Raw genomic sequence first — 18,296 nt, 5'->3', positions numbered from 1 at the left:
AGAGCATCAAGAAACTCAATCTCTTTCTCTCGACCAGAACACATATTGACCCAATCAATCTGCGGGTAGTTAAAATCACCTATTACAACACAGTTTTTACGTTTAGCCGCTATCTTTAAGCCTTCCATCATATTATAATCGTCCTCTCTCTTTTGATTTGGTGGGCGATAACAAACTCCCATAGTTAAATTTCCTTTTGGGCCCTCTATTTCAACCCAAAGCATTTCTAAAAGTGAATCTAATTCTCTGATCTCAGCCTTACTGGACCGTATATCCTCTCTGACATACAGAGCCACCCCACCTCCAACCCTTCCCTCCCTATCCTTCCGATATAGCTTATATCCAGGAATCACCGTGTCCCACTGATTCTCCTCATTCCACCAAGTTTCTGAAATTCCCACAATGTCTATGTTTTCTCCCAGCACTAAACATTCCAATTCACCAATTTTACTTTGAACACTTCTAGCATTTGCATACAAACATCTATAATTTCCCAGGCGAGCTAGGCCCGCCACCTTCCTCCTGCCGCCTCGAGACACTGGCAGACAGTCCATATTGTTTGTCACCTTCACAGTGGACAACTCCGGTCCGTTACCCGGTAGAAAAATAGCAGCTAACCCTTCATCTCTTTGAGACGAGTCCTCCCGAACCAGAGACATTTCATCTCCTGTCGGCTTTCCCCCAAGATTTAGTTTAAAAACTGCTCTGCCACCTTTTTGATTTTAAGCGCCAGCAGCCTGGTTCCATCCGGGGACAAGTGGAGACCGTCTCTTTTGTACAGCTCCCGCTTGTTCCAGAAAGCATCCCAGTGCCTAACAAACTTAAACTCTTCCTCCTTACACCATCGTCTCATCCACACATTGAGACTTCTAATTTGTGCCTGTCTCTCCTGCCCTGCACGTGGAACAGGTAGCACTTCCGAGAAGGCTACCTTGGAGGTCCTGGCCTTAAGTCTCCCGCCTAGCAGCCTAAATTTTTCCTCCAGGACCTCACGACTGCATTTCCCCACATCGTTGGTGCCAACATGCACCACGACCACAGGCTCCTCCCCAGCACTGTCTATCAGTCTATCTACTACACGCGTAATGTCCGCTACCTTCGCACCAGGCAGGCAAGTCACCATACGGTCAGTACGCGGTTTCGCCACCCGGCTGTCTACTTGCCTAATGATCGAATCACCAACTACCAATACCCCCCCTCTCCCCCTGCTCAGGGATGGTTCCTTGGCGCGAAAGGATTCCCGCTCACCGACCGAAGAAGAGGTCCCTTCTGAGGGCGCATTCCCCTTATCCTCAGCACGGTGCCCTGTTCCCTCTCGACCCTCACGCTCTCTGGCAGCAACGGGGCTGCTACGTTCAGAGCGGGGCTCATCTAATACGCCCCCGAGAGTCTTCCCCAAGTGCCTAACTGACCGTCTCTGCTTCTCCAGGGCAGTCACCTCGGCCTCAAGGGTACGAACTCGTTCCCTGAGGACCAGGAGCTCCTTGCATCGAGCACACACCCAAGACTTCTGTCCTTTGGGCAGATAGTCATACATGTGACACTCAGTGCAAAACACTGGAAAGCCCCCAACCCCCTGCTGGCATTCTATCTTCATTGTATATATATATATATATATATATTAAAATATACAGTCCTCTTTAAATGCTGTTTAAGTGGCTCCCCTTCTGGCGGGTCAACTTACCTAAACTTACCTTATTGGGAACTTACCTTATTTGGAGAACAAGGAAGCCAGGGATCTGGGTTCCTGCTCCTTAGAGAGCCCCTAGGCGAAGAGCCACAGGCCAAGAGCCCTTTAGCTCTCGCCCTTCGGCTCGCGCCAAAGGCTCGCGCCTTTGGCAAGGCGCAGCTTAAAATGCAAAGAGGTGGAGCAGGGCACTCCTCAGCAATCACTCTCAATCAGCAGCAATCACTCTCAATCTCTTTCACCCTTAAGGCAGTCAACCAAACAAAGAGCAGTCAACCAAACAAAGAGCAGTTCCCCAGCTATCACACCTTAGAATTTTAGGCAGCCCCACAAACCTTAGAATGTAGTCCTTCAAAACTCAGAAATTCTCAGCAATTTCTCCAGCTGTCTCAGCTATCAGAGCTGCTCTGCTCCTCCCAGACCTCTGTGAGATGTGCTCAGCCTTTGGCAAGGCGCAGCTTAAAATGCAGGAGCCGAGTGGCACCTTTAAGACCGATCCAAGTTTTATTCAGAACGTCAGCTTTCGTGTGCTTTCTAAGCACACTTCATCAGACTTCAGTGGCCAAAAAAGCCAAAGTTCCATCAGGAAGTCCACCAGTGGGGCCAGGACACTAGAAGCCCCCCCCCCCCCCGCTGTTGCCCCTCCAAGCACCAAGAATACAGAGCATCCCTGCCCCAGACAGAGAGCTCCAACAATAAAGGTAAAGGCACCAGTCGTTTCCGACTCTGGGGTGACGTCGCATCAAGGCGTTTTCATGGCAGACTGTGGGCTACAACTAGGAAATGCACGTCCTTTTGTGATTCAGCTAGATTTGCAGAAGCACCAACTGGCTGAGGACTTTGTTACCTTTGATGGCTCTCCGGACCAAATGGCCAAGCCGCGCAGGTTTACCGTGTGATCAGTCTGCAGCCTTAATCAACAAACTGCTTGTATGTCAGCCCGCAGTAGCTGATCCCCGCGTCTGATAGGGTTGCCAAGTCCAATTCAAGAAATATCTGGGGACTTTGGGGGGTGGAGCCAGGAGACTTTGGGGGTGGAGCCAGGAGACATTAGAGGTGGAGCCAAGATCAAGGCTGCGACAAGCATCATTGAACTCCAAAGGGAGTTCAATTCCTTCCTTCCATAGGAAATAATGAAGGATAGGGGCGCCTTCTTTTGGGGCTCATAGAATTGGACCCCCTGGTCCAATCTTTTTGAAACTTGGGGGGTATTTTGAGGAGAGGCACTAGATGCTATACTGACAATTTGGTGCCTCTACCCCAAAAAACAGCCCCCCCCCAGAGCCCCAGATACCTGCAGATCAATTCTCCATGATTTTCTATGGGAATAAATCTCCATAGGGAATAACAGAGTTCCCAGCAGACATATCCCTCCCCTCCCCCCGCTTTCTGACGACCCTGAAGCAGGGGGAGGGCCTCCAAACCAGGGGATCCCCTGCCCCCACCTGGGGATTGGCAACCCTAGCGTCTGATGAAGTGTGCTTAGCGCGCACACGAAAGCTGACGTTCTGAATAAAACTTGGTTGGTCTTAAAGGTGCCACTTGACTCTTTATTTTTTTCTAGGTTCAGGTGTGGTTTCATCATGTGCAAACCAGAGGGCTTTTCCGAATGCGGAGTTGACTCCTGATTTCCCTGGCAGCCAATCTACGCAAGCATCAGAATCAGTTTTGGGCGCAGCTCTTACGCATGTCTGCGCTCCTCTGCATGTTCACAGTGGCGGGATCGGTTAATTTTCTTTTGTGTGCGGCTTAAAAAATGAGGGTTTTCCAGGCAGGATGCTGTGACTCTTGGTATCATCATGGAGGGGCTCCGTAACAACCTCCACTTTTTCTTTTGGTACATGCTTAAAAGGTAAAGGCAGTCCCCTGTGCAATGTCAAGGGCTCCAGCAACTGGATAAGATGATGATATTGGACAATATAAGAAGACAATACTCTGAATCTCAGAGTTTCAGGGCGGTCATAACCTCCTTTACCTCTCCCCCCACGACAAACGCCCTGTGAGGTGGGTGGGACTGAGAGAGCTCTTACAGCAGCTGCCCTTTCAAGGACAACTCTTACGAGAGCTCCGGCTGACCCAAGGCCATTCCAGCAGCTGGAAGTGGAGGAGTAGGGAATCAGACCTGGTTCTCCCAGATAAGAGAGCTCTGGCTGACCCAAGGCCATTCCAGCAGCTGCAAGTGGAGGAGTAGGGAATCAGACCCGGTTCTCCCAGATAAGAGAGCTCTGGCTGACCCAAGGCCATTCCAGCAGCTGCAAGTGGAGGAGTAGGGAATCAGACCCGGTTCTCCCAGATAAGAGAGCTCTGGCTGACCCAAGGCCATTCCAGCAGCTGCAAGTGGAGGAGTGGGGAATCAAACCCGGTTCTCCCAGATAAGAGAGCTATGGCTGACCCAAGGCCATTCCAGCAGCTGCAAGTGGAGGAGTGGGGAATCAGACCCGGTTCTCCCAGATAAGAGAGCTATGGCTGACCCAAGGCCATTCCAGCAGCTGGAAGTGGAGGAGTAGGGAATCAGACCCGGTTCTCCCAGATAAGAGAGCTCTGGCTGACCCAAGGCCATTCCAGCAGCTGGAAGTGGAGGAGTAGGGAATCAAACCCGGTTCTCCCAGATAAGAGAGCTCTGGCTGACCCAAGGCCATTCCAGCAGCTGCAAGTGGAGGAGTGGGGAATCAGACCCGGTTCTCCCAGATAAGAGAGCTATGGCTGACCCAAGGCCATTCCAGCAGCTGCAAGTGGAGGAGTGGGGAATCAGACCCGGTTCTCCCAGATAAGAGAGCTCTGGCTGACCCAAGGCCATTCCAGCAGCTGGAAGTGGAGGAGTAGGGAATCAAACCCGGTTCTCCCAGATAAGAGAGCTATGGCTGACCCAAGGCCATTCCAGCAGCTGCAAGTGAAGGAGTGGGGAATCAGACCCGGTTCTCCCAGATAAGAGAGCTCTGGCTGACCCAAGGCCATTCCAGCAGCTGCAAGTGGAGGAGTGGGGAATCAGACCCGGTTCTCCCAGATAAGAGAGCTATGGCTGACCCAAGGCCATTCCAGCAGCTGCAAGTGGAGGAGTGGGGAATCAGACCCGGTTCTCCCAGATAAGAGAGCTCTGGCTGACCCAAGGCCATTCCAGCAGCTGGAAGTGGAGGAGTAGGGAATCAAACCCGGTTCTCCCAGATAAGAGAGCTATGGCTGACCCAAGGCCATTCCAGCAGCTGGAAGTGGAGGAGTGGGGAATCAGACCCGGTTCTCCCAGATAAGAGAGCTATGGCTGACCCAAGGCCATTCCAGCAGCTGCAAGTGGAGGAGTGGGGAATCAGACCTGGTTCTCCCAGATAAGAGAGCTATGGCTGACCCAAGGCCATTCCAGCAGCTGCAGGTGGAGGAGTGGGGAATCCAACCCGGTTCTTCCAGATAAGAGTCTGCACACTTAACCACTACACCAAACCGGCTCCCGAGTGCACAGCTAGAACCTAAACCCTGAAAAGGCAGAGGTAGTGCTGGTTGGAGCAGTCCAAGGTCTGCTCACGACCTGAATTCGATCCCGGCAGAAGCTGGGTTCAGGTCGCCGGCTCAAGGTTGACTCAGCTGTCCATCCTTCCAAGGTCAGGAAAAGGGGTCAAGTGTAGATGACTGGGGAAGCAATGGCACCCCGTTAAAATGTCTGCCATGATAACATCCTGATACGTCACTCCAGAGTCAGAAACAACTGGTGCTTGCACAGGGGACTACTGTTTGGTGAACCAGTTTGGTGTGGTGGTTAAGTGCGCAGATTCTTATCTGGGAGAACCGAGTTTGATTCCACACTGCTCCACTTGCAGCTGCTGGAATGGCCTTGGGTCAGCCGTAGCTCTCGCAGAGCTGTCCTTGAAACAGCAACTTGTCAGAGCTCTCTCAGCACCCCCTACCTCACAGGGTGTCTGTTGTGGGCAGAAGGGGGGGGGAGGTAAAGGAGATTGTGACCGCTCTGAGACTCTTGAGATTCAAAGTATAGGGTGGGATATAAATCCAGTATCATCTTCATCTTCTAATAAAATAAAGCTGGAAAGCAGACAGAAATTGATGAGAAACTTGATGGTTGCTGCTTCAATCTGGGAAAAAAACTGGGAGTGGGAGAAATAGAGCTTCCACATTCAAATGTATGGATTCATAGAATATGGTTCACACTGCTATAGAACAAGGTAACAGCAATTAAAAAAAATATGGAATGTGCACAGGAAAAGACAATAATTTGTTACAATATGGCAACCACTCAGTGCGTTTACTTGGAACGGAACTCAGGCTCATGAGAATCATAGGTGGAAGGGACCTCCAGGGTCATCTAGTCCAACCCCCTGCACAATGCAGGACTCACAAATATGTCCCCCTAAAGTCACAGGATCCTCATTGTTGTCAGATGGAGTAGGGAATCAGACCCGGTTCTCCCAGATAAGAGAGCTATGGCTGACCCAAGGCCATTCCAGCAGCTGTTTAAAAATCTCCAAAGAAGGAAAGCCCACCACCTCCCAAGGAGGAAGCCTGTTCCACTGAGGGAACCACTCTAACTGTCAGGAAATCATTCCGAATATTGAGCCGGAAACTCTCTTGTTTTTCCGGGGCCACAGAAAACAACTCCACCCCATCCTCTATAGGACAGTCCTTCAAGAACTTGAACATGGTGATCCTATAGCCTCTCAGCCGCCTCCTCTCCAGGCTAAACATGCCCAGCTCCTTCAAGCTTTCCTCACAGGACTTGGTCTCCAGACCCCTCACCATCTTCGTCGCCCTCCTCTGGACCCGTTCCAACTTGTCTATATCCTTTTTAAAACGTGGTGCCCAAAACTGAACACAATACTCCAGGAGAGGTCCTACCAGAGCAGAGGAAACGATACCATCACAGCATGTGATCTGGACATGTGATCTGGACACTTCTGTTGATACAGCCCCAAATTGCATTTGCCTTTTTAGCCACTGCATCACACTGTTGACTCATGTTCAGCGTATGGACCACTAAGACCCCTAGGATCCTTTGATGTGGGGGAGAGGGGAGAAAACTTGAGAGTTTTTTAAAACTGGTCTTGACTTGGATAGCCCAGGCTAGCCTGATGTCATCAGATCTCAGAAGTTAAGCAGGGTCAGGCCTGGCTAGTATTGAGATGGGAGACCTCCAAAGAACACCAGGGTCGTGACGTGGAGGCAGGCAACGGCAAACCACCTCTGAACGTCTCTTGCCTTGAAAACCCTACAGGATCACCATAGATCAGCTACGATTCAATGGTGAAAAGATGGAAGATTTATACCCCGCCCTTCTCTCTGAATCAGTGTCTCAGAGGGGGGTCACAATCTCCTTCACCTTCCTCCCCCACAACGGACACCCTGTGAGGTGGGTGAGGCTGAGAGAGCACTGACAGAAGCTGCCCTTTCAAGGACAACTCCTGCGAGAGTTATGGCTAACCCAAGGCCATTCCCGCAGGGCTCCGGGAGATTGAGTCGCAAGAACTGCGTAGTCATGCCCCTGGTAGATCTTCTCCTCTGAGATTAGGGATTCCTCATATAGAGGCGAGAGCAACGTACTTTTTCTCCCTTAACGATCCATGTACCCGCAGAGCTCGTATGTTAGCACGTTTCAATGGGCCGTCCTCTGCAGTACTTCATGGGAGGTTTCTGAAGACCCCTGACATGCAGGCTGTGTGTGGAAGAAAGGAAGTAGAAAGTATTGAGCATGTTCTTCTGTATTGTGATTATTATTCTGACATTCGTTTTAAGTATTTAGATCGGTCGTTAGTGGATTTAATAGGCCAATCTGATGATAAATCCCTTTTTCCTTTTCCTCAAAAAACACTACTGAAATGGTGTAGCTATTCTTAGCTTAAGAGTCAAAAATTCTAGCCCAATTATCAGTTAATTTATCCTTAATGTTTATTCATATATATATTTAGCTATTGAATGACTGATTTGCGAACTGAAGGTTAGCTTAAATGCGAAATAAGATGTTCTACGAAGTTATAGATACCATAGTATATATAACAGTGGCGCAGAATGGTAAAGCTGCAGTACTACAGTCCGAGTTCTCTGCTCATGACCTGAGTTCGATCCCGGCGAAAGCTGGGTTCAGGTAGCCGGCTTGAGGTTGACTCAGTCTTCCCTCCTTCCGAGGTCGGTAAAATGAGTACCCAGTTTGCTGGGGGGAAAGTGTAGATGACTGGGGAAGGCAAGGGCAAACCACCCCGTAAAAAGTCTGCCGTGAAAACGTGAAAGCAACGTCACCCCAGAGTCGGAAACGACTGGTGCTTGCACAGGGGACTACCTTAATCTTTTACTTTATGCACAGTAGAATTTTGTTATGTTTGGAATTAATCTACTTGATACTACTTTATCCAACGAAGTTCTGTATAACTTGGAATTTTTAAAAGAAACTTATTATATGTGAAAAAGAAAAATGGTGGCAATTTTTTAAAATCTGGCTTCAAAAACGGCGCGATTTGCTTTAATTGTATTACTCTTATCTCCTGCATAGTTCTTAGTGTATTATGCCATTAAAGGTTGTTGTTTTGATGGTGAAGCCCTCCCCGCAAACTCAACGTATTTTAAAATGGACTAGAAACGATTTTGAATGGTATTTACGGTTAGAAAGTGTTTTGTATTGTGTATATCAGTATTTGTGTTTCAGCGAGTATTCTTGTATTTTGCGCTCTATCGGCCTATATAAAAATAAACAAATAAATTTGTCTCAAAGGTGATGCTGGACTCAAACGTCATTCTGCAGTGAGCCGCCTCAAACAAATCTGCACACCGATACAGGCAGAGTTACCGAGTGTTGCAGAAAACAATTCTGACTGGTCCCTTTACGATAACAGCCCATGAAAGTTTAAATCATTTTACACTGTTTGAAGCACTTGAAAATTGCTTGATGCCAAAGCTTAGCGGAGAATCTAGGTCAGTGAGAGTTTATCTGAGGACAATCTTAGATATGAAAGGTGAGAAAGATGTTTTAAGAACATAAGAGAAGCCATGTTGGATCAGACCAATGGCCCATCCAGTCCAACACTCTGTGTCACATAAGAACATAAGAGAAGCCATGTTGGATCAGGCCAGTGGCCCATCCAGTCCAACACTCTGTGTCACAGAAGAACATAAGAGAAGCCATGTTAGATCAGGCCAATGGCCCATCCAGTCCAACACTCTGTGTCACCTAAGAACATACGAGAAGCCCTGTTGGATCAGGCCAGTGGCCCCTCCAGTCCAACACTCTGTGTCACATAAGAACATAAGAGAAGCCCTGTTGGATCAGGCCAGTGGCCCCTCCAGTCCAACACTCTGTGTCACATAAGAACATACGAGAAGCCCTGTTGTATCAGGCCATTGGCCCCTCCAGTCCCACACTCTGTGTCACATAAGAACATAAGAGAAGCCCTGTTGGATCAGGCCAGTGGCCCCTCCAGTCCAACACTCTGTGTCACATAAGAACATACGAGAAGCCCTGTTGTATCAGGCCATTGGCCCCTCCAGTCCAACACTCTGTGTCACCTAAGAACATACGAGAAGCCCTGTTGGATCAGGCCAGTGGCCCCTCCAGTCCAACACTCTGTGTCACAGAAGAACATAAGAGAAGCCATGTTAGATCAGGCCAATGGCCCATCCAGTCCAACACTCTGTGTCACCTAAGAACATACGAGAAGCCCTGTTGGATCAGGCCAGTGGCCCCTCCAGTCTAACACTCTGTGTCACATAAGAACATAAGAGAAGCCCTGTTGGATCAGGCCAGTGGCCCCTCCAGTCCAACACTCTGTGTCACATAAGAACATACGAGAAGCCCTGTTGTATCAGGCCATTGGCCCCTCCAGTCCCACACTCTGTGTCACATAAGAACATAAGAGAAGCCCTGTTGGATCAGGCCAGTGGCCCCTCCAGTCCAACACTCTGTGTCACATAAGAACATACGAGAAGCCCTGTTGTATCAGGCCATTGGCCCCTCCAGTCCTACACTCTGTGTCACATAAGAACATAAGAGAAGCCCTGTTGGATCAGGCCAGTGGCCCCTCCAGTCCAACACTCTGAGTCACATAAGAACATAAGAGAAGCCCTGTTGGATCAGGCCAGTGGCCCCTCCAGTCCCACACTCTGTGTCGCATAAGAAAAGCCATGTTGGATCAGGCCAGTGGCCCATCCAGTCCAATACTCTGTGTCACATAAGAGAAGCCATGTTGGATCAGGCCAATGGCCCATCCAGTCCAACACTCTGTGTCACAGAGGCAAAAAAAAAAAATTATATATATATATATATACACACACACACACACACACACACACTGTGGCTAATAGCCACTGATGGACCTCTGCTCCATATTTTTATCTAAACCCCTCTTGAAGGTGGCTATGCTTGTGGCCGCCACCACCTCCTGTGGCAGTGAATTCCACATGTTAATCACCCTTTGGGTGAAGGACTTCCTTTTATCCGTTTTAATCTGTCTGCTCAGCAATTTCATCGAATGCCCACGAGTTCTTGTATTGTGAGAAAGGGAGAAAAGGACTTCTTTCTCTACTTTCTCCATCCCATGCATTATCTTCTAAACCTCTTATCATGTCACCCCGCAGTCGACGTTTCTCCAAGCTAAAGAGTCCCAACCTTTCTTCATAGGGAAAGTGTTCCAGCCCTTTAATCATTCTAGTTGCCCTTTTCTGGACTTTCTCCAATGCTATAATATCCTTTTTGAGGTGCGGTGACCAGAACTGCACACAGTACTCCAAATGAGACCGCACCATTGATTTATACAGGAGCAATATGATGCTGGCTGATTTGTTTTCAATTCCCTTCCTAATAATTCCCAGCATGGCATTGGCCTTTTTTATTGCAAACACACACTGTCTTGACCTTTTCAGTGAGTTATCTACCACGACCCCGAGATCTCTCTTTTGGTCAGTCTCTGCCAGTTCACAACCCATCAACTTATATTTGTAGCTGGGATTCTTGGCCCCAATGTGCATTACTTTGCACTTGGCCACACTGAACCGCATCTGCCACGTTGACGCCCACTCACCCAGCCTCAACAGATCCCTTTGGAGTTCCTCACAATCCTCTCGGGTTCTCACCACCCTGAACAATTTAGTGTCATCCGCAAACTTGGCCACTTCACTGCTCACTCCCAACTCCAAATCATTTATGAACAAGTTAAAGAGCATGGGACCCGGTACCGAGCCCTGCGGCACTCCACTGCTTACCATCCTCCACTGCAAAGACTGCCCGTTTAAACTTTGGTTTAGTAGGCGGGAGGAATTGGATAAGGGGAGAAGTTCTCATTGGATAGTAAGACAGATGGACATTGGCTAGAGTGTGAGAGCCCACCTGTGTTGCAGCTGGTGAGAAAATTGTCAGACTGACCAAGAAGAGAGAGATTATCAGAGATAAGCGAGAAGTTATCACGGCAAGAACCTATATAAGCTTTTGCTTATACATAATACGTTTGCGCTGGACCAGACGGTCGAGCGAGCCTTTAACACTTCCCGCTGCACATGAAATCCAACTTGACCTCCTCTGGAACGCTGCTGACTGACCAGGGAACGGACCGTAGCTTTTGTTTCAATGCTTTTATTAAAAAACAAAATTAAAGACCTCCATGGTACAACTTCTTTCCAGCACAGTTAAGGGTTAGTTTGCTTAAAAAAAAAAAAAATTACAATACAATGACAACTGATAAATTCAAAAGGAAGAAAACCTAAACTCTAAGCTTTTAACTCCCCAAAAACCACTTCAAACGAATTTTTTAAAAAACGTAAAAAAAAAAAAATTCTAAAAGTTGCCAACGGGTTTTATTATATTGGCATTTGATTTCCCCCCCTGCCGTCGAATACAACGCAGAGAAAAAACCAGGAAGTGCTGAGAAATTTAAAAAAGAAAAAACATGTTCTGATACAAGGTATACGGATGAGGTAATTTACAACACAGATGTTGTTCGCAATCTGCAATTTTCCTCGTGCCGCTTTTGGCGTGGCTTGCCCGCTCGGGCAGAAGTGGCATTTGCTCCCCGGACCCAAATCTTCCCCGCTCCCGTTTAAGGATCGACGAGGACGCACGCTGTTGGCGGGTTTCCTCTCTTGCCGCTGTGAGGCTTTGGAGGGCTGGCACGTATGCCCTGCTCACCAAATTAAAAAGCAGAGGGGGGGAAATGTAGGGGAATTTGTCACCTCCTCCTTCGAGAGTCCTGTGTTACGTTCCACACTAGTGCTGGTGCCAATTCCTCCAGAGCAGAGATCGTCAAGAGCGAGGGCGAGAATGCACTGTGACCACCCCACCACCAGGGGTCTCCCTTCACCAGTGAGCCGGGAGCAGATCTGTGACTGCTCGAATTCACCAAGTTCGCAAATTTATTTTCCAGTGGAAGGGGGTGGGGAGGCCGCAGGGACGTTGCGGGGTCCCGTCCTCGTTTTGTGATTTGTCCCTGCTCACCCCAGACCCTCAAAGTGTCCTGCCCGAAGCAGAAAAAGGGGTAAGCAAAACAGTGAAGGAATACGTGGGTTACCAAGCCCCGACCTTTAAAAAAAGCCCCAATTGCATATAGACTAAAGTGGTGATTATTCCTCAGACTGGGTTTCCGGGAGAGAGAGATCTGCCTCTTGCAGCGGTTGTTGAAAGAGGCTGATGTCCTGAAGCGGGGCGCGTTTTTCATCTCCTGGCCGGTGGCTTGAACTCCCTGAACAGTCCAAGAGCAAGGAACCATGGGCTGGGGTTGGGGGTTTGCTTTCAGTGCCTAGCCCCTCCCCATCTTAAAAGACCAGGGCAGCTGAGGTGCAAAAAGAAAAGGTGCGTGCCCAAGGATCTTCCCCCCCTTGCTTCTCTTGCGAGCTTCTCCATGTAAGGAACGGCTTCTTCACTACCCCAGTTGCTGACCCACCTGCGCGAGGTGCGCTGAGAGGCCGCAGTCTGAGCTTCCCGAACCCTCGTTTGCGGTTCGAAGGCTGTGCGAGGTGCGCCAAGAGACCGCAAACTGAGCTTCCCGAACCCTCGTTTGCGGTTCGAAGGCTGTGCGAGATGCGCCAAGAGACCGCAATCTGAGCTTCCTGAACCCTCGTTTGCGGTTCGAAGGCTGCAAAGCAAGAACGCGATGCCGGCACGGCAAGACCCTTGGCGCAATCAACTCCAGCGGAACCCCTTCATAAATTAAAAAAAAAGGGAAACAATTTATTTACACAGCAAGGGATTCCAACGTTGGATCGTTCGGCAGAGGGAGGACACGATCGACTATATACACGTGGGGGACAAGCAGATGTTCGCCACAGTGAGTATTTCGGGCAGCTCAACCGCTTCCTCCACCCCCCCCCCCCAAAAAAATTTGCAGGCTTCCCACCTACTTTCTTCCATGTCTATTTACAAGACAGTGAATCGTGTTGTTTTTAAAAAAAAACAAACCAAGACCTAGCACATGAGGGGCATCTCACGTCACATGGCACACGGAGGAAGGGAGGGCCCAGTGGCCGAAGGCCCCAAATTGGGTTGTGTGGTCCAGTTGGGCGGAGACAAAAAAGCCAAGAGATGAAATTTCTTTTTAGTGATGCGTTCCTTTCTGGAATCCCTAGCCGAGGGAGATAGGCGGCCTCTGGATGGGAGGGGGGCGGGGGAGCCACTTATTGGAGTCTATGGCCTTGCCCTACGCCAGAACACCTTCCGTGGAGGTAGTGGTTGGCCTTCCCTCTTATAAACGCATTAGTCACCTGGAGACTTTGGGCTCACACCACATGCGGGGGGGGGGGGAGAGGAGAGAAGGAACTGGCGATCCGAGCGGCCCGCGGGAGGAGACCCGATGTTCTCAACAAGGAGTTCCACGCGGGCAGGCCCGTCTAACTCTTTTCCCGGGAAGCCCTCTCTGCGAGCGACGTCTCCTCCCGAAGCACCCGTTGGCTACGTTACAATGCAGAATGGGAAGGCGTTCGAACGGATAAGTACTAAAGGGCTTCCCCGCCCCCCCCCCCTTTCCAACCTTGCCACCCGGATCTGGCAGCCTCTGGCAAGAGGGAAAGCAGCACAATGACTGTTTCCCCGCCCCCTCCCTTCCCCGGTGGGCAAGAGTCGGGGGAACTGAAGAGCCCCGAACCAGTAAGAAGAAAGCCTGGAGATTTTTTTTGGGGGGGGGGGGATTGTGGGGAGGGCTGCTGCTGCTGCTTCATCTCTGGTAAAAGAGGATGCGGTGAGCAGGACGAGGAAAAATCCTCCACAAAGCGTTCCCCCTCTGTGGGTTTCTCTCAGGGATTCCCCTGAGTTACGAAAAGTTCAAGTAAAAAAAGGCAAAAAAAAAAAAAAAGGCCTATAATCTTTTCTTTTTTATGACTGAACTACTATAAATCCACAAGCAACTGTTCAGACATCGTTCCTCCAAAGCATTCCATATCCCCACCCCTTCCCCCCTCCCCCCCCCAGCACTGAGTGCGAGTGGCTGCTGTCCGGGGGGAGGGGAAGGGGGGGAGCGGGGTCCTCCGGCCCGACCCGGCTCCGGGCAGGTGTCTGGGAGACGGGCGGCGGTCATCTACTGCTGAGCTCCCGCAGCTGCTGGAACGGGCATGCCCAGGGCGTTGGCAGCAGAGATCACGGGCGAGCCCGCCAGAGGCCCGAGAGGTGAAGACGTTGGCACTGAAGAAATCCCTGCAGGAGAGGTGGGGGGGGGAGAGGGAAACAAAAGACTTAAGAAGGGGAACAGCTTGTCTTATCTCAGCAGGCAGGGTCTGATTGGGTCTGGCCCCGGTGTCTTTGGGCCGAGTCATGCGATCTTCTTGATGAGTCATGCGATCTTCTTGTCCTGACTTGGATGGCCCAGGTTAGCCTGATCTCGCCAGATCTTGGAAGCTAAGCAGGGTCAGCCAAGGGGGGGAGGTGAGAGACCACCAAGGAAGTTGAGGATCTCTATGCAGAGGAAGGCTACAGCAAACTATCTGTGTTTATCTGCCCTCACCTGGATGGCCGGATCTTTGGGGGGACCACCAAAGAAGCCCAAGGTTGCTGTGCTGAGGCAGGTAATAACGCATAAAGCTTGCCTTCTACTGAATCAGACTCCTGGTCTATCGATGTTAATATTGTCTACTCAGGCTGGCAGCGGTCGACGGGCAGAGGTCGCTGCCTGGAACTTTTAAACTGCCGGGGATTGAACCTGTTGCATGCAGATGCTGCACCTGAGTCACGGCAAAGGTCTTCCACAAAAAGGTCTTAAGATCACTCTCAGGCAGTGGCCCTCTGGAGTCTCAGGCAGAGGTCTTTCACGTCACCTGCTGCCCGGGATTGCATAAACATCTGGAGCGGAGGTCCATCAGTGGCTATTAGCCACAGCGTATTGTTGGAACTCTCTGTCTGGGGCAGTGATGCTCTGTATTCTTGGTGCTTGGGGGGTGGGGCACAGTGGGAGGGCTTCTAGTGTCCCGGCCACACTGGTGGACTTCCTGATGGAACCTGGTGGTTTTTGGACCACTGTGTGACACAGAGTGTTGGACTGCAGGGGACACTGGCCTGATCCAATACGGCTTTTCTTACGCTCTCTTATGCCCTTTCAACTGGAGGTGCTGACATTTGAACACAGGACCTTCTGCACGCCAAACGGACGCTCTGCTGGATGCTTTATTGCTCGAAACGTACGCGGACCCCAACCCTGCGGCGATCCCGGCTGTGTTTCGACGAGCGAAGCTGCCTCCTACTGAATCATACTCCTGGGGCTCAGCAAAGTCAGTATTTCTATATTCAGAGTGGCAGCGGCTCTCCAGGGCCTCAGGCTGAGGTCTCCCGCATCACCTTCGGCCTGGTCCTTTTTAGACAGGAGATGCCGGGGACCACGGCCGGTGCGTGGGAGTAGGCCGAGTAGGCGGCCGACTAGTGCACCCCCTATCCCCACACACAGCATGTGTGCTCCTTGGAGCCTGCCATCCCCAATGGAATGCAGACACCATGGAGTGCAGATGCCGCCCGGCTGGTTTTGCGTTCCTTGGGCCTGCACTGTACACTCCTTCGAATCCGGCAGGGCTAACTTGACCAACTGTAAAAGATTAAAAAATCGGCTCCTGCTGAAGTGGTATGCTGCCACACAGCCTTCCGACTTGACTTGAACAGGGCCATGGGGTGGGAGCCGTAGCTCAGTGGTAGAGCATATGAATATATGAAGCTGCCTTATACTGAATCAGACCTTTGGTCCATCAAAGTCAGTATTGTCTTCTCAGACTGGCAGCGGCTCTCCAGGGTCTCAAGCTGAGGTTTTTCACACATATTTGCCTGGACCCTTTTTTGGAGATGCCAGGGATTGAACCTGGGACCTTCTGCTTCCCAAGCAGATGCTCTACCACTGAGCCACCGTCCCTCCCCATCTTTCTCGCATGCAAAAGGTCTTGTCTCTGGCACCTCCAGGTACAAGGATCAAGCAGAAATGGCCATGTGAAGGTCTTGTCCCTCACACAGTGAACTAAAAGGATGAAGTAGAAATGGTCATGTGAAGGTCTTGTCCCTGGCACCTCCAGCTACAAGGATCAAGTAGAAATGGGAAGAATAAAATGGACGGTTTTTTCTCTCACCATTATATCAGAAATAGTTTACTAAATACTTGGATAAAATATAAGAAATATGGGGACGAGAGAAAACCGCTGTGGATAGTGCCAGCAGAAGTAATAAAAATAACAGCTGAATCCGATGAAGAAAGAGAGATGTCATATAATCAACTGCTCAAGATCCAAGGAGACAAAATTGAATTAAAATCCTCAGAAGAGCTAAATAATAAGTACGATTGGTTTCAAATGCAACAAATCAAAAGCTTGATGGAAAATATTAAATTGGAGGGAATCAGACGAGAACAAACAGAACTGGAAAGGGTCCTGCTTGGAGATAATGAAAAATTGATATCAAAAGTATACAAATCATTATTGAAATGGTCTACAGAAGTAGTAGTAAAGTCTCAAATGGGCAATCAATGTGAATAGAGAAATACAAATGGATACGTGGGAGCACCTTTGGAAGAACTCGATGAAGATCTCAACTTGTCAGAGTATCAACGAGAACTGTTTTAAGATGATGTACAGGTGGTATATGACTCCGAAAAAGCTGGCTAGGATGAGTAAGAAATTGTTGGATAGATGTTGGAAATGTAAAAAACATGAAGGTTCTTTCTTTCACATGTGGTGGACTTGTGAAAAAGCGGAAGAATTCTGGAAGATGATACAACAAGAAATCTCCAAAATTTTGGGTTATGACTTTAAAAAAACTGCAGAGACTTGTTTGCTTGGATTACAATTAGAAAAATTTCCAAAGGAAGACAGGACTTTAATTTGGTACTTGCTCTCAGCTGCTAGGACATTGTATGCGCAGTTGTGGAAACAAGAAAAAATACCAGAGAAATGGGACTGGACTATGAAAGTTTTATCGTGGAGTGAGATGGACAAACTAAGTAGAACGCTAAGAGAATATGATTTAGATATATTCAAAAAGGAGTGGAAGAAATTTAAAGGATATATGGAGAAAGAGTGGAATGTAAAAAGACATTGGACAATTTTTTAAGCATTAATGAGAAAAAAAAATTCATATTGAACTTTGATCAGTTAGTAGTACCTTTTGTATTGAACTTAAATCTATAACTTCGGGGAAGTCAACATTGGAGGGAGGGGGCATTGAAATATCATATGGGCTAGTACTGAAAATTTATAATTAAGATTTGTAACCATAAGTTATTAATAAATTGTTAAAACACAACTACAAGGATCAAGTAGAAATGGTCCCGTGAAGGACTTGTCCCTGGCACCTCCAGCTACAGGGATCAAGTAGAAATGGTCATGTGAAGGTCTTGTCCCTGGCACCTCCAACTACAAGGATCAAGTAGAAATGGTCATGTGAAGGTGTTGTCCCTGGCACCTCCAGCTACAAGGATCAAGTAGAAATGGTCATGTGAAGGTGTTGTCCCTGGCACCTCCAACTACAAGGATCAAGTAGAAATGGTCATGTGAAGGTCTTGTCCCTGGCTCTTCCAACTACAAGGATCAAGTAGAAATGGTCATGTGAAGGTCTTGTCCCTGGCACCTCCAACTACAAGGATCAAGTAGAAATGGTCATGTGAAGGTCTTGTCCCTGGCACCTCCAGCTACAAGGATCAAGTAGAAATGGTCATGTGAAGGTCTTGTCCCTGGCACCTCCAACTACAAGGATCAAGTAGAAATGGTCATGTGAAGGTGTTGTCCCTGGCACCTCCAACTACAAGGATCAAGTAGAAATGGTCATGTGAAGGTGTTGTCCCTGGCTCTTCCAACTACAAGGATCAAGTAGAAATGGTCATGTGAAGGTCTTGTCCCTGGCACCTCCAACTACAAGGATCAAGTAGAAATGGCCATGTGAAGGTCTTGTCCCTAGAACCTCCAACTACAAGGATCAAGTAGAAATGGCCATGTGAAGGTTTGTCCCTGGCTCTTCTAACTAAAAAGGATCAAGTAGTAATGGTCATGTTAAGGTCTTGTCCCTGGCACCTCCAACTACAAGGATCAAGTAGAAATGGTCATGTGAAGGTCCTGTCCCTGGCACCTCCAACTACAAGGATCAAGTAGAAATGGCCATGTGAAGGTCTTGTCCCTGGCACCTCCAACTACAAGGATCAAGTAGAAATGGTCATGTTAAGGTCTTGTCCCTGGCACCTCCAACTACAAG

General features: G+C 49.1%; 1 protein-coding gene across 1 annotated transcript in view; it reads right to left on the bottom strand.

The window, feature by feature from the left end:
- Positions 1 to 13,948: 13,948 nt before the first annotated feature.
- CSNK2A1 (casein kinase 2 alpha 1) overlaps positions 13,949 to 18,296 on the bottom strand; it is a 60,651-nt gene continuing 56,303 nt past the window's right edge. Inside the window, exon 13 of the mRNA XM_060230578.1 lies at positions 13,949 to 14,282. Coding sequence (XP_060086561.1) covers positions 14,167 to 14,282 — 116 coding nt within the window. The 3' untranslated portion in view covers positions 13,949 to 14,166. The remainder of the gene's footprint in view (positions 14,283 to 18,296) is intronic.

This window comes from Heteronotia binoei, chromosome 2 (genome assembly GCF_032191835.1).
Source record: "Heteronotia binoei isolate CCM8104 ecotype False Entrance Well chromosome 2, APGP_CSIRO_Hbin_v1, whole genome shotgun sequence".
Taxonomy (NCBI): Eukaryota; Metazoa; Chordata; class Lepidosauria; order Squamata; family Gekkonidae; genus Heteronotia; species Heteronotia binoei.
Note: the sequence above shows the minus strand (reverse complement) of the source record. Positions and strands in the feature narration are given on the sequence as shown.